The sequence below is a fragment of the Nicotiana tabacum genome, chromosome 10 (assembly GCF_000715075.1).
Source record: "Nicotiana tabacum cultivar K326 chromosome 10, ASM71507v2, whole genome shotgun sequence".
NCBI lineage: Eukaryota > Viridiplantae > Streptophyta > Magnoliopsida > Solanales > Solanaceae > Nicotiana > Nicotiana tabacum.
In genome coordinates this window covers 150,889,669-150,910,620 of record NC_134089.1, presented here as the reverse complement: position 1 = coordinate 150,910,620, position 20,952 = coordinate 150,889,669, and the positions used below count along the sequence as shown (strand labels likewise).

General features: G+C 35.9%; 2 protein-coding genes across 3 annotated transcripts; both read left to right on the top strand.

Moving 5' to 3' along the window:
* The first annotated feature begins 4,910 nt into the window (after positions 1-4,910).
* On the top strand, positions 4,911-13,713 carry LOC107767758 (3-oxoacyl-[acyl-carrier-protein] synthase, mitochondrial). 2 transcript variants are annotated; one of them, XM_016586851.2, is made up of 14 exons: positions 4,911-5,122; positions 5,813-6,042; positions 7,239-7,346; positions 7,425-7,496; positions 7,682-7,768; positions 8,439-8,590; positions 8,761-8,841; positions 8,939-8,972; positions 9,225-9,291; positions 9,394-9,470; positions 11,220-11,280; positions 11,391-11,473; positions 11,780-11,851; positions 13,022-13,713. In XM_016586851.2, exons 1-14 carry the CDS (start codon positions 4,999-5,001, stop codon positions 13,184-13,186), a joined length of 1,413 nt encoding a protein of 470 aa, XP_016442337.1. In that variant the 5' UTR covers positions 4,911-4,998; the 3' UTR covers positions 13,187-13,713. The 2 variants fall into 2 exon arrangements, with proteins under 2 accessions (XP_016442337.1, XP_016442338.1); XM_016586852.2 differs by having other exon boundaries at positions 4,983-5,122; positions 5,747-6,042.
* Positions 13,714-15,924: 2,211 nt separating this feature from the next.
* Positions 15,925-20,702, top strand: LOC107767759 (uncharacterized). The gene is made up of 7 exons (XM_016586853.2): positions 15,925-16,841; positions 18,319-18,435; positions 19,317-19,495; positions 19,605-19,698; positions 19,835-19,912; positions 20,009-20,110; positions 20,365-20,702. The coding sequence occupies exons 1-7, from the start codon at positions 16,365-16,367 to the stop codon at positions 20,494-20,496; spliced, it is 1,179 nt and encodes a 392-aa protein (XP_016442339.1). The 5' UTR covers positions 15,925-16,364; the 3' UTR covers positions 20,497-20,702.
* Positions 20,703-20,952: the final 250 nt, after the last annotated feature.

Here is a 20,952-nt window from a genome sequence, read left to right as displayed (position 1 = left end):
GTAGATAAGCAGACGGTCTCCCTTTTTAGGATCCTTGATCAGCGATAGTTGGTGTGCTCCATTTGATCCGGAGCTACTTTGGATTTTGGTACAATAAGTTTGTTTACATATATGGGTATGATGGGGCCCAGTCCCGTCCTTGTACAATTATATATTTTGTTAGATGTCTGTAGACATTTATGTATAGTTGGATAGTATATGGCCTTGTCGGCTTCCAGTTTTGGGTATATAGTTATCTATAGCAGCCTTGTCGGCTCGCTCTACATATTCTGCACGTATATGTACATATGTCTTTTGGGTAGATTTCCCTCATGTATGTTATTCTCGTAATTCAGCAGATGTTATTCATGTTTATATCTTATACGCATGCTCAGGGATGTTCGATAGGTATGACTCGGGCACTCGTCGCGGCCCATCGGTTTTAGGTCATGACACTTTTCAATTGATTGACCTCCTCCATGTCTGCTCTTGTGATAAGCACATTATCAACATAGACAGCTATGTACATAGTGGATGAGTCTGTCCTTTTGCAAAACAAGAAATAATCATTGAGGGAATGCACATATCCTCGAGAGTATAATGCCTCTTCTAGCTTGGCATACAATTGCCTACTGGCTTGCTTCAATCCATATAGAGATTTTTTTGGTCTACAAACAACACATGGAGTGGACACCTCAAGGACTGGGGAATTTCCATGTAGACTTCCTTATGCAAGTCCCCATGGAGGAAAGCGTTATTGACATCAAGTTGAGAAATGATCCACTTCCTCTTTACTACAGTGGCAATAAGAGCCCTAACTGTAGTTAACTTCACAACAGGTGAGAAAGTTTCAGTATAGTCCACACCAGCCTGTTGTGTGTACCCTTGACTACTAGTCTTGTTTTGAACCTTTCAATTCTCCCATTTGCTTTGTGTTTCATCTTATAAACCCACCTACAACCAATGGCCTTTTTTCTTGGAGGTAATAGAACTAAATCCCAAGTATGATTGACATGCAGGGCCTCAAACTCTTGAGTCATAACAACCTGCTAAGCTGGGTTAAGTGTTGCCTCCTCATATGAGTATGACTCATTAAATTGCAAACATTCATCACAAATGAATGACTATCATGCACTAGGGATTCAGGTGACATATGATAGTGCAAAGAAAACAAAACATCAAGAGATGAGGATAAGGTACCAGGAATGTCTGAGCTTAACTTGGGAATAGAGCAAACATATTCTTTTAAGTGAGAAGGCAGGTGATGTTCTCTCTGAGATCTCCTAAGTGTAGATACATGCTCAGGAGGTAGAGATACATATGGAAAAGCAGGGGAGGATTGTAATTCAGGAGAGTGAGAAGGAAAGGAGCCATTAGAGTGAGAAGGAACAAAGTCAGGATGAGGACTATATGGAGTATTGTTGGTGTTAAGAGAATCAAGGAAAGGGGTAGAGGATGGAGAAGGAGCAACATGTGAATGTGGGATAGCAAATGGGAAGACAATTTCATGGAAAACTATATCTCTGGAACATAAATTTTGTAAGTGGTGAGATTAAATACTTTATATCCTTTGCTATTAAAAGGGTATCCAACAAAAACATGGGGGAACACTCTTGGGTTCAAGTTTATCTCTATCTATTTTAGGCACATTGGGATAACATAAGCAACAAAAGGATCTTATATGTAAATATGATAGTTTCTTATTATATAAAAGTTTAAAAGGACACTTATTTTTGAGGAGTACAGTGGGCAACCTGTTTATAAGATAGGTTGTAGTAAGGATACATTCTCCCCAGAATTTCAAAGGAAATTTTGATTGGAAAAGCACGATCCTAGCAGTCTCAAAAAGGTACTTGTGTTTTCTTTCTACCACCTCATTTTGTTGTTAGGTGTAAGGACAAGTCTTTTGATGAAGTATACCTTTGCATTGAAAAAACAGAGTAGCTTCTGTGCAAGTGAATTCCAATCCATTATCAGACCTTGTAGATTTAATGGACTTCTGAAATTGTGTTTCAATTAGAGATACAAAGGCTTGGATGATTTGGAGTACATTGCTCTTGCAACTTAGTAGGTGAGTCCATATGGCTCTACTATAGTCATCCACCAGAGTGAGGAAGTATTTCTGATTTCTATTGGTTGGGACATAATAAGGACCCCATAGATCCACATGTAAGAGCTCAACGGCTTGGTGAAAATATTGGATCTTTGAGGAAAGGGAAATCTAGACTGCCTGGCCATGGGCAAATGTGGCAAAGGAAAGATTGCTTAGAAGAAAAGGTGATTGGTATAGTAGAAATGCTTTTCATCTTAACAAAAGGGACATGCCCAAATCTGTTATGCCACAACACATCTACATTATTATCATGAGGTATGGAAGAGCATTGAGAAAAACCAGAAGAATGTAAAGCAGTATATTGTGTCTTATTATCAATGGAACTATTTGCAGGTGAAAGAGATTGACACTGTGGAGTATTTACATCACAATGAGGAAGTAGAGTAGAAGTAACAGAAACATTAGAAATTGAGTTACCATTATCCAAGCAGTGGGAACATAGGAGATATAGACCACCTTTTATCTTACCAATCACCAGAGAGCTCTTCATTTAAGGGGCCTGCAGTAGACATGAAAAAGCAGTAATGACAAACAAAGAGTTTAGATGTGCAGTCACAGAGAAGACATAAATGAGATTGAATTTGAAAGCAGAGACAGAGAACTTTGTGCAAGGTGATTTGAGATGTAAGTGCAACACTACCGACTTCTGTCACCTTGACCTTATAACCATTTGGAAGTGCAACTAATAGAGGTTAGTACAAAGGTCTAGTTTCAAGAAAAAGAGATTTATTGTATGTCATGTGGTGTGAGGCACCAGAATCCACTATCCATGTGTTAGACATAGTTCTGAAACATTACAATGAGTTGCCATGACTAATAGAAGAGGAGCATGTCATAATACCTGCGAAATTGACTGCTCCGCTGCTCAGGCGAGTGTCAGTAGAGTCCTATCCATTGGTACTTTGAAGGTGCTGAAGCAGGTTTACTAACTGACTATACTGCTCATTTGTGATTCCAATAGTTGCCACATTGTGTTGCTTGTCCTGTGAGTGTGAACCATCTTCCTTAAAAGACAACTCTTCAGTAGGTGCAACATGTGCATTAGCCATGATATGTTTCCCTTTGGCATTAATTCTAGGACCTGGAGTGTAGTTCTGAGGATAGCTGCGCAGTTTGTAATATCTATCTCTAGTGTGTCCTATGGTTTTGCAATAATTGCAAAAAGGACGTGAAGTTCTGCCTCCAATGGACTGATTATTTGCATGATAGTTTGTTATGAAGTTAGCATTCCCTTGAGTGTTAGAATTGGCATTTCCTTGTGCATTCACGTGAAGAGAAGTCGACTCAAAAACCAGTTGATTGGAGGGTCGCATCTCTCTCTATTTCTCATCTTAAATGAGTAAGGAAAAGTCTTGTGTTAATGAAGGAAGAGGATTCATCATTAAAATGCTTCCACGCACTACTGTGTACATCTCGTTTAGTCACATAAGAAATAGGATCAAGTGCCTATCCTGCTCTGCCTTGAATAATTTTTCCTTGGCACCATAATTACACTAGCAATTGCATTGTGCTTTCATACTCGGATTACTCAATTCCTCTCAAAGTTTCTTCATTTTGGTGTAGTAGTTCGTGATATTGAGAGCTCCCTGAGTTAGATTATTTATTTATTTTTGGATCTGATACATTATAACACCATTAGTTTGCTCGTAACGATCTTCCAATTCTGTCCATAATTCAACAATATCATTTGCATACTCAACACTATCTGCAATGTCCTTCGAAAGGGAATTAAGGATCCATGAAGTGACCATATCGTCACATCACACCCATTGGCAATAATTGGCAGACTGAAAATTCAGTTGTTTGCACTTCCCACTAATAAAACCAAGCTTATTCTTAACGGATAAGGCTCGCATAACACTAAGCCGCCATGAGCAATATCCAATTCCATTAGAAGGGGCAGAAACCAGCATAATCCCAAGTTATTAGACAGATGAAGGTAAAGAGAGCTGTTAATGTCAACTCCAGCATTAGCAACTCCACCGCCCGCCGCAACTTCACTTGCATGTGTGTTGACATCAGTCAGGTCATTTTGATCGAGAATAGCCATCTAAAAACAAGGAGATGAAATTGAACGAGAGAAAGTAGAATAGAGGTGAAATCGAACGAGGGAATGTGAACAATTGAGGGCAAATCGCTGACTTGTGCGATTTTTTTTTCGAAATTAGGGCAAAGACAAAAAAGTAGATATGAAAATTGGGAATTTAAGGGATTATGAGCTCCCGTGCTCTGATACCATGTCAAGATGACGAGAGCTTAAGGTGAGCAGCAATGAAGTTATGTGATAAGCTCCATGAGAACAGATGAGAGAGAGAGAGAGAGTTACAAATATTTGAGAGATGGAAAATTTCCATTGATTATGATTATGTGTAGAAAGTTCTAGATATGTACATATATATATAGACACACGTGTGTCTCACCTCATGCCACAACTACTTCTAATTAACTAGTGTATTAGTTACATCTAATCACTACTAATACATAAATACATATAGTTCAATAGAATTCATGTCAATGGTGCGTGGTACCCTTTGAAGGTTCTCCTAATGTTGATTTGGCTGTAACCTAACTCGGGTAATTTTGGCCCATACAAGTAAAATGCATATTTTACCGCTACCTTACATGAGGTATATAAGTTGATTTTGATCGATCCTCGACTCAAGAAAAAGATTTTTAAATAAGTTTGAAAAATACAATAGCAAAAAAGTTAATGATGAAAATATTGAAGGAAAAAAAATTAAAAACTAAATATTTTTAAATATATAAAAGCTTTTTCTATATGAACAAAAAAGCAAAATAAATGTAAGTCCAAGAAAAGTAGAAAAGTGTAAACTGAGAGAGTAGTAGGAATAGAGCGGGAAGTAAATAGTAGTCCATTAGCAAAGGAGCTAAGTTTGGGAGAAGCAATGAGGGGAAGAAAATGGCTACAACTCATCCCTCGCCGACTTCACTTCCATCGGTTCAGCTCATTCACTTCCTTTGCCCCTCCTCCTCATCATGCTTCCCCTCTTCGCAGAGTTGTTGTTACTGGTATTCTTACAAAAAAAAACCCTATTCCTCAACTCTTTCTTTTACTCGGTTACGTGTATAAGATTGCAGGTTTCTCCTTTCGCTTCATTTTGACTTCAAAATTGGTTTAATTTCAATAAATTCAAATCAACAAAATGGGTTTTAATTGACTTTTTTGTTGTCTTTTACAAAAGTTCGTTTTAAACACCGCTGACTTGCAAGTAACTGTCTTTAGTAAGTCTGGTTAAGTAATCTAGAAAACAATTACACCCAAAAAAAAAAAAATCTAGAAAACAAAGTAAATAATCTATTGTAACCAGTTAAAGTTACATTGATCAATTAGAAACTTCGGACATGAACCATAACTTTAGAATTGCTATGTGGTTTAGAAAAAAAAACTGTTTTTTAACTACTCGTTGTTTCAGTACAGATTAGAATTATACATGGGTGTCAAATATGTTACGTACTACGATTAGAACAGCCGAATGGCAGAATAAGCATGATGTGTCTAGATAGCATATCCTTGGATATCCTCAAAGTAATATCATCTCTAGCCAGATGGTTTAGCTTTCCATTTTATATTTTTAGTCTGATTGTGCGGAATTTGTGGATGCTGAAACAAAAATTTCTATGACGATTCTGCAGACTTACAGGTGGTAGTCTGCAGGTGGTTATAAACCCCGAGTGTTTTGGTTGGTGGTTTTGTTTCAGGTCTAGGGATGGTGACTCCCCTGGGATGTGGTGTGGAAACCACATGGAAGAGGCTAATAGAAGGGGAATGCGGTGTAAGAGCAATATCCCCTGATGATTTGAAGATGAATGGTTTTGACCCAGAAGTTAAGTCGTATACATTTGATCAATTGACTTCTAAAGTTGCTGCAATTGTGCCCTGTGGCTCTAATTCAGGTGAATTCGACGAGCAGCTGTGGTTAAACACTAAGGTACTTCCTAACCTTCAATCACACTATATTAATCATAGTTGATTGTATAGAAATGTCATAGAACAAAGTCTTCTACTGAAAATGTAAAATGCCACTTGTTATAAACTCATTATTCCTCGAAACCTTTAGCTCGTCCACTTCCTCTATCTTGCCCCATACCTTGTGGCTCACCCCTTCCTATCACCCGTACTCCTAGCGATTCTGCTATCATAGCTTTGTTAGTTTCTCAACCCACTTCATCAATTCAACAAAATATCTCATTCGTCATAATTTATTTTTTCGGAACTCTTTTACAACTTACATGTGATACATGACATGTTTTAGATCAGCCTTTTCAGATAAGAAGAAAAACAAAAGCCTTCGTTTTCGAAATGCAAATTATAAAATGTGTCTTATTTGGAGCATCTTTTGCTTGGAAGATGAGCACATGACACAAAATTAAAATTGTCGCAGCATATTACAAGTAGATTCTGAAATTACTTTTGTGTCACGATATAAAAGATTTATAAAAAGGCGCTGGACGACACTGCATTCTCGTTTAAATAGTACCATCGACTGGAGACCGGATTGCTACCAGAGACAGGTGGGGAAAAGATTTTGCCCCCGGTGTAGCTCGAAAACAGAAAGAGTCGAATTCATTCGAGAGAGCTTGGCGGTCTTAAGAATGGTTCGGGCGCCCCAGAATTGATCCTTCTTTTCTTCTTACTTTTACTAAGTCTGACTCTAGTTTCTCGTTCAACAAAAAGAAAAAGGAGTGTGATTCTTTTATTCCTAATATTTTTCATCTCTTTCTTTTTCTATTTTCTCCGTTATTCAATTAAATGTTGTTGCCCACTTGCCCTCAATTTATATCATAGATAGAGCATTTTAGTATCACTAGTAAGAATTGATGAACCTGCGTGGCACGTTATATATTTTAGTGATGCATGGATTACATTGAGCATCAACAGTAGTCATTATTCTTTTTTGATAATTGGTATATTAGGAAATACCAATGGGTGAAGATGGAAAAGAAAAATCCTTTGAGATAAAATTTTTCTACTGTGGACAACATACAAATGAAGTAAGGGTGCTAAGATTTGTGATATATTACCCTATGTTGGCACTATTAGCAATAACAGTTTTCTCCTAAAGCTTCTTTTGTATAACACCTCACTATGGTCCCATAACTGCCTTGTGATATCTATCTTTGACAGGAGCATAGATCAATCGCAAGATTTATAGGATATGCACTGTGTGCTGCAGATGAAGCTCTTAAAGATGCTAATTGGATGCCTACTGAGCAGGATGAGAAGGAACAGACGGTATAACCTATTATTGTCTTGATGTCAGAATGTCAATTCTTTTTGCTTTTCATTGGTGTCTAAGAGGAACTACATCAGGGAGTCTCCTTAGGTGCTGGAACTGGAAGTATCAGTGACATATTGGAAGCATCAAGAATGATATGTGAAAAGGTTGGTTAATCGCTTTATCTTGTTGAGTGATGGTGAAATATGAGGCTATCCCCTTCAAACAAGGAAATGAATGTATTCCTATGTTGTCGTTTCCTACTGGTAGATTGGCACTAAATTGCTGGAAGTGAACCATAAATATACGGAAGTGGTGCAATTACTACTGACAATCTACTTTTTGATACCAGAATGTACGACGGCTTAGTCCATTTTTCATTCCACGGATATTGATCAACATGGCTTCTGGTCATGTAAGCATGAAGTATGGATTTCAGGTATGTATGTAGTAGTAATTCGCCTTGTGGAAATGTATGGAAGTTTTTTATATCCAAAGAATTTGAGAAGCTTGATGATCAGGAATTCAGATCTAGTTTATTGTTTTCCATCTTATTGCTCTATGCTTGGACCAACTGTTATGTGACTATTTTAATCTCAACTGATAATTGAGATAACAGAAAAATGTGGTCTACAAAGGAAAAAGAAGCAGATACTCCATCAGATTGGATACAAAGTTAATGAACTTCTGTGTTTTATTCTTTGTAGTAAAAATACTATAGATGTTGTCGAAAAGTAAGGTTGATTGAAATGTCAAATTAAAGGTTACGATGTCTTGAAACTTGCGAAATTATGTAGGATAAATCATGAGAATGCTGTTGTGTATCTGTTGACAAGGGACACTCTCTTTTTTTGCATCCGGTTTCCTAATTCATGGTGTTCAAGTGCGATCTTGTGGCACAAGCTATCACTGCAGCATGACATGCATGCTTCAGTTTTAGTAGCTACTTTAGCAATCTGCATTTTTGGGGTAACTTTTTGTTGCTTATGAATAAATTTAAAGGGTTATGCAACTAGACTGAACCTCCTTGCCTTTTTCTTTGTGCTAGATCTAAGTGTACACACAACGTGCTAAAGAATAATGCCTATTTTATTCTTGAATTTGAATAGGGACCAAACCATGCTGCAGTGACAGCTTGTGCCACTGGAGCTCATTCAGTTGGTGATGCTGCCAGGATGATTCAATTTGGAGATGCAGATGTGATGGTTGCAGGCGGGACAGAAGCCAGCATTGATGCTTTATCTATTGCTGGATTTTGTAGGTACACCTAAAATGTTGGTCTATGGTATTATAACCTATGTATTTACAAACCTCGTCGTCTATTAAGGCCCACTTTGATTATGGATGTGTGGCTCTCTATTTAAAACCCCTAGCGCATCATCTCTGTGTTTTATTTATCTTTTGATGCATACATTTCCGTTTTTGGTTTAGGTTAAGAGCATTGACTACCAAGTATAATTCAACACCTCAGGAAGCCTCCAGGCCATTTGATTGTGGTCGTGATGGATTTGTGTAAGTAATATCCATACTTTCAAGAAGGTAATGTGCATCCTTATATCTAAACTCATTCCGATTCACCTTTGTATTTCATCCTCATTTTGAAGTGCAGGATAGGTGAGGGTTCTGGTGTCGTGGTGTTAGAGGTGAGTTTGGCTGTTCAGAATTTCAGATAGTAAGGAGGAGGGGGTTATCTCCTCACAATACAGTAGTTGGGTTGTTGCCCCACCCTGAAGTTATAACCGTGAAAAACCTCCTTGGCTATTCAGTTTGATCTTTTTATCGTCACTGATATATAGGTCACTGAGTTAATCCACTCCCTCATTCTGTTTACTAGTTTTGCTCGTCAGCATCATTTCGGCTATAATCTCATCTTACATGTGGTGTGATGTCCCAAGGAACTGGAGCATGCAAGAAAACGAGGAGCAAAAATATACGCAGAGCTGCGTGGCTATGGAACATCAGGTTAGTTTTGGTTATATTCACATTTTAAATCTGATCTCCTTTCATTCATCCCTTCATTATGCTTCAGCTTGTAATTGTATATTACCTATTTATTTTGCTTAGGTGATGCACATCACATTACACAACCAAATATTGGTGGAAGAGGTGCAGTTTTAGCTATGACACGTGCTTTGAAGCAGGTGATGTTTATGTTGACCTCCGTCATTTCTTAGGTCCCACTAAATTATAATCAATTATGTGTTCAAAATCCAGGGTAAATGATTTTGAACTGGCTCCGAGTTTGCCACTATGCATGACGTACAAGTATCTCCTCTAGTTCTTAAAATCAGATTAACATTCATTCTTTGAGTTTCTCGGTTTCTGTAGACAATGCTTTAACCTCTTTCTGCATCTTTTGTTCAAAGATTATAATAGTCAAGCAGTTGAAAGGACAGATTCCTTTCTTTCTCATCTTCCATAGTTCTTCCGTACTATAAGTATTCAGCATTGCCGCTACCAATTTCCTAGTTGTCCACATCAATTTTCTCTATTCTCATCTATCCATGACAAAATCAACATAAACAAATATATGAAAATGTTCCTCTCTTATTGGAAGACTAGGATTACTAAATAGGGTTGAGATTGTTCCCAGTGTATCTCGATTTGAGTAGTTGCCAAACATAGTCAATTGCTTTTGCGTGGAATAAGCCAAGGGTTTTATATGCTCCTGCATCAATAGCAGATGGACATACAAAATATTCAGTAGCCGAAAGAAGTAGTAGCAAATAGACTGAGACATTCTATAAAACTTTCACATGTTTCAAGAATTCAAATTCATTAAGCAATTGAATTTTACATCATTACATTGTTACCTACATTAAATTAACTCTTTATTAGCTGTGGTAATAATCTTTTTTTTGGTCCAAACAGACCTTTGTAAATAATTCTACTGTCTTTTTAGATTTTGTGAGCTCCCTCACTCTAGACTAATAGTGATCTCACTAGATTTGGATCTTTTTTGGCTAGCTCCCAGACTTATTTTATTATCCTGTATTTGGAGGTAGCATGTTCGCTTTTGTAATCTCTGCATCTTCTTGATGCCAATCAATGAATCATCATACTTTATCAAAACAAAAAAAATATACTTTTGCTGCCACATGTAACTCTTACATGTCAAATTAACAACTTAATATCTGTGTTAGTTAAACTGTTTCACATGAATTCTAACCGAGGGAGTAACTATATCAGCCTTTAGCTTCTCTCTTGCATGAGATTAATTTGGGCCAAGTACAATTAAGAGAAAGAAAAGGAAGTAAGTGATTGTTACAAGTGTATTCCACGACGTATGTCAAAGGCACTTTTTTTTTCCTGGGTAAAGGTCAAATGTACTGGTGATGTTTTAAATTAGGAGTTGTTGTAAGTAAACAGTCCACCAGAGCATTACAATGAGCATCATAATTGAAGAGGTCAACAGCTGAATGACCACCTTACACTGGAATGGTGGAATGGAAGAGAAATCTGTGCTTATGCTGACTCTTTCCTAGTTTTAAACAACTTGCTTCTGTTTGCCTTCATATTCAGCATCCTTATAAGTAGATAAAAGAAAGCTTTGCTCCTTTTACTTCTTGTAGTTGGTTGAGCATTGTGCTTTTTATTGTATGATATCACTTGTTTGACAGGTAAAGGAGTTACAGAACTTTAATATCTTTTGTGACATGAACATACATGACCTATCAATCCTGAATGGAGGATATGGTTGAAACTCAGAAACTTATAGTGTTGTATACAGTTTCAGAAAGGAGATCAAGACTTTTCTGTTATTCATGCTACTTAGAGGGGAGACCTTCTGGCTTTCTAATTTATCAGAGAGTTGATGTTCTAATTTATCACATTCAATATGTAGATGATTTTTACCTAACGCTTCTTTCTTTTCTTCATGTCCTGGGCAGTCTGGTCTTCATCCTAGTCAAGTGGATTACATAAATGCTCATGCTACATCTACACCCCTTGGTAATGATTTTGCAAACATGAAGGTGCTCTGTCATGATTCAAAATTTTTGCCCTCAATGGCAAACAGAAATTTGACATTTTTTTATGTGTTGCTGAAATATCTTGCTCAGGTGATGCAGCAGAAGCCAATGCAATAAAACATGTCTTCTCCGATCATGCTACATCAGGGGCTCTGTCCTTGTCCTCTACGAAGGTAATCATAATTGGGTGTTCAACCAAGTTCGAACTCTTATATGTAGAGTATAATAAGAAGTCCCAGTTCTCCTATGTACCAGAGCTGAAGGAGACTTTGGTTCTGCATCAGAAAAAAACCGTTCTTGTGCTTTCAGCGTACTATCATCTTGTTGAATTTTTCTGCATTTACTTTGTGGTTATTAGTGGATACTAGCATATTATTCTTTTTGTCATAAATTAGCAAGTTATATGTAATTTTGACATTGCGAGATGTATTTTTTCTCCTTCTCTGTGAACTCTGCTGAACTTTTACCCAAAACATCAGGGTGCCATCGGTCATCTTCTCGGAGCCGCTGGAGCTGTTGAAGCAATTTTTACTGTCTTGGCAATACACCATGTAAGATGATGCTTTCATTTATATTACACAAGACCTAATCGCATGAGCCTTACATTTGATGATCTTCACACTCGATCAAATGTCTGCTGGTACATGCCTGAATTTCATTTTATTTTGGATATTCATCCCATGAAGATCTTTTTGTATCTGGTCTTACATTAGTAGTCTGTACAATATCTATATTTCTGCTGGATAATGTCTGATATATTTAAGTATATTTGGTTTGTAATTTCCTGAAACACTTCTGTTCAGTCCATTGCATGTTATACACTTATACTGTTGAATGTTTATTAGAAGGATTTTTAACAAGAGCTTCCTTTCATCTTGGCTTGGGAACTTTTGGAATTTGATGCAATTATGTTATTCTTTCTACTAGACAGAAGATAAAACTGTGGAAATATGATCTTCTTTGGTCATTTGACTAAACCATATTTTAAGCACTTCAATGTGGAGTTGGAATTCAAACAGGTCATTGACCTATGTGAAATGTACTCTTCTTTTTCTTGGGTAAATGTCAAATGTACTGGTTGCTTCCCGATGTTGTTAATTAGGAGTTGTAATAAAGAGTCCATTAGGGCATCACAATGAGCATCTTATGAGAAGAGTCTTCAGCTGAATGATCACCTTACCCTAAGCTTAGCAAATTGGATAAGTTAACAAATTGTAGAATGAGTTGACACGATTGTGATGGGCAGGCGATATCTGTACTTGTGCTGACTCTTTCCTGGTTTTACCGAATTGTTTCCTTTTAATGCCTTCATGTTCAGCATCCATGTTATATTTAACAAGAAAAGTGATACCGATAGAAATAAACTGAAGGTCATTCCAAAAAGAAAAAGTGAGAAAACGAAAGTACTTCATGATTGTCAAACATGAGAATTACTTTTAATGGGGCTTCAAAGGTTCCGCTGGCAAGTGTCTACAGAACAGAGAAACGATCAGGATGTGATCTTTGGTTATTATATTGTAAATCAAATAAACTTGTTGCATCTTTACCTCTGAGATATATGTAGATGACAAAAGTGCTAGTTAAATTGGGATAAATGTCAAGGCAGTAGATGCATGCTTTAACTATTGCTAGCGTTATGCTTCTTTCTAGACTTGATGAGGTAACTCTAATTCTTTCTATTTCATGAATGAGCCGCTAACCGCTTTGATGTTTATTTGCAGGGCATCGCACCTTTGACCCTGAACCTTTCTGAATCAGATCCAGTTTTTAATGGCGGTTTCATGCCTTTGACTACTTCAAAGGAGATGGCCATTAAAGCTGCTTTATCAAACTCGTTTGGCTTTGGAGGAACGAATTCTTGCTTGCTTTTTACTTCAACCATCTGATACTGAAACTGATACTGATATAATTAGCCAGAAAGCCCAGCTGGAACAAGAGTTTTGTTAGGCTTTAAAACTATGGTTGACCAGGTGAGGTAAACAAAAGCCGTCCTGCCCCGTCCCAATAATCAAATACAGGTGCGAGTAAGTGGAAGAAAGAATGGGGGTTTGAGGGCTATAGCTTGCTTAAAGTAAACGTTTTAGCCAACTCTTTCTTGCCTTGACGCTCCAGTTTCATTCTGATTTCTTTGATTTTTCAATTTATTATCTTTATTGTAGTTCTGTTGGTTTTTCCTTAGATGTGTCTTTAGAACCAAGCAGAAAATGTATTGAACTTCTAGTGCTAGAGAGCCTATTTTTTTCAAATATTGGATTGAGATGGGTTTAGATGGAGTGACACGGATAGTAGAGATTTTATAATTGATCCGAGCTAGATTAGGATTGATGCGTAGTTATTGTTGTCTTGTGACTACGTTGGTGGACACATTACCTTATAAAAAAGTAAGTTCTGTTTATGGCTTTATTTTAGCCAACGTTGTGGCTAGCAGTCTTGCACTATGGTTTGAAAAAAGATTTGTCAAACTTCTGTTTGCTATTAAACGCGTGAGATCTATAAGTTGAGAATGAAGCTACTGTTTGCATGAATGCAGGACAGAAATAATAGCTGGACAGTTTTATCAAATGCGATGTCTTTTTATTTAGAAAGTTTATGTCACTTAGCATTTATTTAACCAAGAGGAAAAAGAAAAACAATGGCCTTGTGCCTATATAAGAGACTGTTTTTTACCACTCTTAAACACGACTTTTAGGCGACTTGGCACAAGTAATATCTACTATTAGGCGCCAGTATGGTTAAGAGTTTAGGTAGAGTGTTACATCTCTATACATATGATATTATATGCCGGTGATTATTTAATATGAAATTAAAAATAGAAACTTTGAAGTCGGTAAGCTCTTCCCCTGTTGATGCATAAATAAGTTAGGATTTGTTAATCGGGATAGACCAATTTATACTTTTATCAAAATGAACTGATTAAATCAAGTTGACGCATCAACTATATCATACCCCTTTACAACTGCGTTTTTGTCTTAAACTAGTTGAGATTAAGTATATGTATAATCGTGAATTTCGTTTTATAATCTTGAGTAATTTTACTTTTAGCCTCATGCAACTACGGTTGCTTATGTTTGATAAGTAGAATTTGTGAAACAATATTTTGGATATGTAAAGGCCTTAGATTGTGCCAGTTGTGTAAGGCACAACCTAAAATCTTCCCCTTCATCTTGGAATTTACGTTTTATCTCTTGTACTTGAAAAAGTAAAGGGTGTCCGTTTTGCATCTCTTCAGGAAAATATTTGCCCTGACGTACTTTTTTGAGAAAAAGATAAATATTTTCTAAAAACAGTAACTTTACACATATTTTCTTTTAGAATCTTTTTTAATTTTTTCCCCAAAAGCTGTCCTAGCTCTATAATTGCATTATTACGTTATGATGTTTTAGGATGACTTTATATTAGGTAGGTGTGGACACATTAATCAAAGTATGGATATCTATTTGGATTTGTCTTTCTTAATAATGAAACATGATATACACTGATGAGTAATGGCCCCATCTTGTACGGTACAATCTTACATCTGTTTTGCATATATCTATTTCATGTAGCTAAATGTTGTAAAATAAAAAATCAGATTTTCTGTTCAAATGATTGAGAAATAAAAGAAATGAACCTTTTTTTGTTCATTCACTCAAGAAAAAGTAAAAGATAATAATACAGGGTGGTTAAATTATTTTTGACTATCTAGCTATTAATGAATCAAAAACATAAAGAGGATTAATTGCAATTATGGTAGAGTCTTGAATTGATTTTGGTTGAAGCAACATTACAAACACTTTAAAGATATTTGACTGATGTAGTTAAACATTTAAATAAGGAAAAACATTACGTATTTAAGTGTATTTGGATTGATTTTATTGGCTAAATTGATATGTTAAGATAAGAAAGAATTTTAAAATAAATTTCTTACTGGAGTAATATCTAGTAGTATGTTATAGGCTGCAATTTCTTTATTTTTTTCCTATAGAATTATGGTTGGAATAGTCATAAATTGTAGATTTATTTATTTTCCATATCTAGGAGGTGTCACGTTTGTAGAACCATCAAGTACGGAGTGTGCCTGCCACTTTTTGTTTTGCTCTCTTTCTATGGGTAGAATAAAAATAAATATTTTTGTTTTGTGTAGGTTCATTATATTTTAAGTAATAATTTTGGATACACTGAAGATGCAGAAAAAATTGGTACTAATAATAAAAAATAATAAATAATGTTCCCTTTGCGTAAGTGGCTCCAAGCAAACAATAAACCTTGTCTCCTTAAATTAATCATTAAACATCATGGCACCCCACAAACCTTCTCAATGTGATAACGTCACGGTAAATTAAATTTCTAAGCTTGTTTGGTACAAGATATAATGAATAATTAATCTTCAAATTAAATTTGATAGGAATTTATCTTACGTTTTGTCGGGATAAAATTACGATATAATTAATTTTAAAATTAATTATTTCAAGATTGTAGTGTTATTTTTATTCTTATGAGAGGATAATATAATAATTTAGGGATAACTAATTCCGAAATAATAAATCATGAATTTATTATCCGGAATAACTTGTTTCTCACCCCTAAGTATTAAATAATTATCTTTTTCTTCTCCTTCTATCTACTTTGAGGCCACCAAATCTTTTCTTTTCAAAATTTCCTCATATTTGAAAAAAAATCTTTGATTCACTCAAATATAAAGATTACAAAGAAAGGGTGTTTTTTCTTTGCATTTGAATCCCCCCCTTCAATCATCCAAAGTTCCTAATAAGTTTCTTCCTCTTTATTTTTGCGGGTGTTAAAGTCTAAAAAGATCTGATTTTTTCCCTCTCCTCTGTTCTTTAAGGCTTAGTTTCCTTATCCATATGTTAATTCATAATCTTTCTGTACAAAGCTTCAAAATTTGCCTTTTTTAATCAGTTTCTTTTCAAGAATCTGATGCTCCAAAAATGGGATTTTTCTAAATTCTCAGATACTCATTTCTATAAAGGCCTTAGATTTTCTCATTTTGTCTGAAAAGTTGACCATTTGTAATCTTGCATCAATTTTCCTATATCCTTTTGATTAATCTTGAATTCCCACAAAATGTATGGAACCCAAAGTAAAAAAGATTTGGCCTTTGAATACCAATCTCAAGTTCACATTTTGAGGCCAAGTATTCATGCTAGAAGGGCAAATATAACTGTGAAATTCCAAGATCTATATGGGTTTTCAGTAGAAGGAAATGTTGATGATGTTAATGTGCTAAATGAGGTTAGGGAAAAAGTTAGGGAACAGGGTAAGGTGTGGTGGGCATTAGAAGCTAGCAAAGGTGCAAATTGGTATTTGCAAACACAAGTTACATCAACCCTAAAAACATCCCTTAAATTGTCTACTTTGGTTAATGCAATTACTCTGAAGAAGCTAATTAGGAAAGGAATCCCACCTGTGTTAAGGCCTAAGGTGTGGTTTTCACTATCAGGTGCAGCTAAGAAGAAATCCACTGTTCCTGAAAGTTATTACCAAGATTTGATCATGGCTGTTGAGGATAAGGTCACACCTGCCACCAAGCAGATTGATCATGTGAGTTTCTTGCTCAAAATATTACCTTTATCCCTTGTTGATATTAAGAGGATATATTTGGTTTGTTTGGCTGCATGTGTTTTTCACCTTCTTGTGCCGAGATCTATTGGAAATAGCCTCTCTACCTAGGGTAGGGTAAGTTCTGCATACACACTACCCTCTCTAGACCCTACTTGTGAGATTATACCGGGTTGTTGTTGTTGTTGGTAGCCGCATGTGTTTGTGTGCTATTTGGTATTAGTAATGTTTGTGGTTTGACTTATTGTAGCTGTATCTTGAGAATTGATGTGTTGATAGCCCCTTTGGGTGGTTTTGACACCTATATTTTGGTGGTAATACTGATACATGCTCTAAATGCAAACTTTGTCATCTTGTTAGAGATAGAAATACTAGGATGTCTTGAAGATAATTAGGATGTCCCGTTTTGGGGCAGAATTCATTGTTGAATGTTGGATGTGCGAACTGATCAGGGGAAATTTTTTTTTGAATGTTAGATATTTGGGACTTTTTAACGTCTGAAATGTTGCGTCGCATTGGCAAAATTTTGGGACTTCTAGAAACTTATGATAGATTTTGAAGATGCCATATGCTAATTTAGAGAACTCAAAAATACAATATAATACAACAATTTTAAGTGGTTTAAAAGTTTCTAATGTATGGGAAAAAATCTTCTAACATAAAGTATTGTGGAATGGAAAATTCATGGTGCCGTGATTAACTTGCTGCAACCCTAATTACTCAGATGATTCGGCATTTCTTTGTGGTATTAGCAAAGGTTAAGGGGAAGGGAGATCATGCCAGTATTTGTTTTGATGATTTTGAGTAATTACGACTGATATGTAGCTAGAGAATTTTAGTGAAGGGGTATAAGCTGCAGTGTAAAAATTTTCTTTCCTTTAACTAATAGCTTTAGTTGGTACTAATAGCATTTATGCTGATTCTTTTGTCTTAACCAATTAAACACCTTAACGAAAAGAACAAAGAAAAGAAAAAAGGCCATGGATTGTAACCTTTTAACCTTCTTATGTAGCTGTGCTTGATGTGTCTGTTGAGTCACAGTGGAAACTGGAAAACTACTATGTTGATCAATTTTTAGGATTCGGTTATTTCTGAATATACCATGAATCATTTGTTTAGTGCTAAGTGTTGAAAGTTTAGGCATGTTTTAAGGGAGGATTATTATTACAATTTTCAAGGATTCAGTGCTTTCATTTGCAGTAGTTTTGAAGTTCTTTTGGCAAATGTTCCTTTTATTAGTCGCAGAGCATGTCCCATTTTCTATTTTTCTAATCCTGCATAAGGCTTATGTACCTTTTAACAAGGATTATTTACTAGCTTTTTAACAAGCTTGAAGTGAAATGTAGAAGATTTTGAGATTGCATTTTACTAACAACTTTTGGGAAAAAAGAAAAACATTTTAGCAACAATTTGTTACCACCACATGTTGCCATCTCATCTATGTGCATTTTACTTGCAGGACCTCCCACGAACCTTTCCTGGTCATCCCTGGTTAGACACTCCTGAAGGTCATGCTGCTCTTAGGCGGGTTCTTGTTGCCTACTCTTTCCGAGATTCTGATGTCGGCTACTGCCAGGTAGAATTATTCTTCATTTTTTTCCTTACTAAGATAGATTTTTGGATTCTTATCTCTTTCACATACAAGTCTCCATGCTGCCATGCTTTACAGTCTATAAAAATTTAGCTGCCCTTTTTACAGCCACTTATCTATTATTTGTTAGATTATGCATGTCTTAGAGGGATACCAATTGATTTTCTCACGTTATCTTGTAATCAAGAGCTATGTCCTTGATTTGACTTGAATAGGAGCAAAAAGGGTATTTAACTAAGGCTACTACAGAATTGACAGTTGAGGACAGGCAATTAGGATAAGGATTGTTTTATCAATATAATGCAGTTGTGTAGCTCTTTTACTTTTTAAGGGGAAAAAAAGTGTAACAGCAAACTGAATTTGTTGTTTCCGATGTTGCTATAACGGTGCTGTCTAATTGTGGAAGTGATACATAGCACTCCTCAAGGTACAAATATCAAAGACTAATATATTTGTCCTCAAGGAACAAATATTCAAAGTCTAATATAGTTAGCTTAATAGAGCCAGTTTCTCGAACATACTGCCTAAAGCATCCAACTTTTTCTCAAAAGTTAGAAAATATCAAAGACATAAAATGGCTTTAAATGTGCTTGACTTAGAGAAAAAGAGGTAGGAACAGGTATTAAGCAGTTCTTTTTTTCTCTTCAATAATAGTTGGTATATCACTTCCTTGAGCCGAGGGTCTGTCGGAAACAACCTCTCTACCTTCACAAGGTAGGGGTAAGGTCTGCGTACACACCACCCTCCCCACACCCTACATGTGGGATTACACTGGGTTTTTTCTGTTGTTGTTGTTGTAATAGTTGATATATCACTTGAGACTACATCTCCCTTAAACTAATTTAAATGAGTTGATTGGTTTGCAGGGATTGAACTATGTTGCAGCATTGTTATTGCTTGTGATGAAAACTGAAGAAGATGCATTCTGGATGCTTGCTGTCCTTTTAGAGAATGTATTGGTTAGTGATTGTTATACTAATAACTTGTCCGGATGCCATGTTGAGCAAAGAGTGTTCAAGGATCTATTAACTAAAAAATGTCCAAGGTACTTGCTCCTCTTCTTTTCATTTCTTTTTTGTAATTGATTTTTTCCCTGATGTTAGTGATCCGCATGAATATAGACTGTTTTCTGAAATTGACGAGGAAAAATGCAGGCTAGCCGCTCATTTGGATGCTCTAGAATTTGATGTTTCTCTTGTTTGCACTGAGTGGTTTCTTTGCCTCTTCTCCAAAAGTTTGCCTTCTGAGGTTAAAAAATTCTCTCTTTATGTCTTCTATTTTGTGTCCAATTTTGCTATAAAATAGATTATCCAAACCCAAGTGCTAACACCTGCTGAAAAGTTGGTTAATGATTATTAAATTTGAGTCTGCTAATTTATTTCAGACAACTTTGCGGGTATGGGATGTCCTATTCTACGAAGGTGCTAAGGTTCTATTTCATGTAGCATTGGCAATTTTCAAGGTAATATTCTTTCAAATTTGTGTCGTGTGTACTCCTGGTTCTGGAGAAGTGAATTTCAAATTTTAAGCAAGGTCTACAATTTGTATATGACTGTAGATGAACGAAGAGGAGTTGCTGGTAGCACATCATGTCGGCGATGTGATTAGTATCATACAAAGAAGCACTCATCACCTTTTTGATCCCGATGACTTGTTGACGGTAACTTTTCTCAACTCTATTCTTGTCTTATGCTCATGTTGATCCATGGTATGAATTAACATAAATGTTGCACAAATAACTTATGATTCTGAATTGATTTGCTCGATCATAAGGATAACATGATATTCTTAAAATTTTGATTCATATATGTCTTCTACACGACCACCAGCTCCATTAGTGGCATGGCCATTTGTTGATCTATTTCTTAGGATGGTTAAACTCTGTAGTGAATCATTTCTTTACCATTTGTTCAGGTTGCTTTTGATAAAGTTGGCTTTATGACAACCACTACTATATCGAAACAGAGGAAAAAGCAGGAACCAGCAGTAATGGCAGAGCTGGACCAGAGATCAAGAAGATTAAATTCTGTAAATGAAAAACGGTAGTTTTATGAGGGAACTTAGTAAATGTAGCATATGTATAATGTATCTGTGTCAGGGCGTGCTGCCCTTGCTAGGAGAACAAGCTTTCGCTCACAAAACAATGAGCAAAGACCGCGGCTTGGAGAGAGTATGCATGTTTATTAAGTTGTAGGTGTCACAGAAGTGTAAATTAATCTGAAATGTTGTTGTATTCCAGTTCTCCTTTATTCTTTATTCTTTCCCTCTCTGTTATTGAAATCATTCCCAATGCACTGCAGCTTCTCATATTTTTGTTGATCCAAATTTATAGTAAGAGGAAAGTCCATACTGGTTTTGGAAAAGTCAGGCCTATTATCTGACTTGATTTGCATAACTTTATACGTAAGTTTTTTGATTTGGTGTCCTTAGCTGTGTTTGAATGTTAAATCTTATCCTGATTCTATAAAACTGCAGTAAAATTTTATGTTGCATATCTGGAAA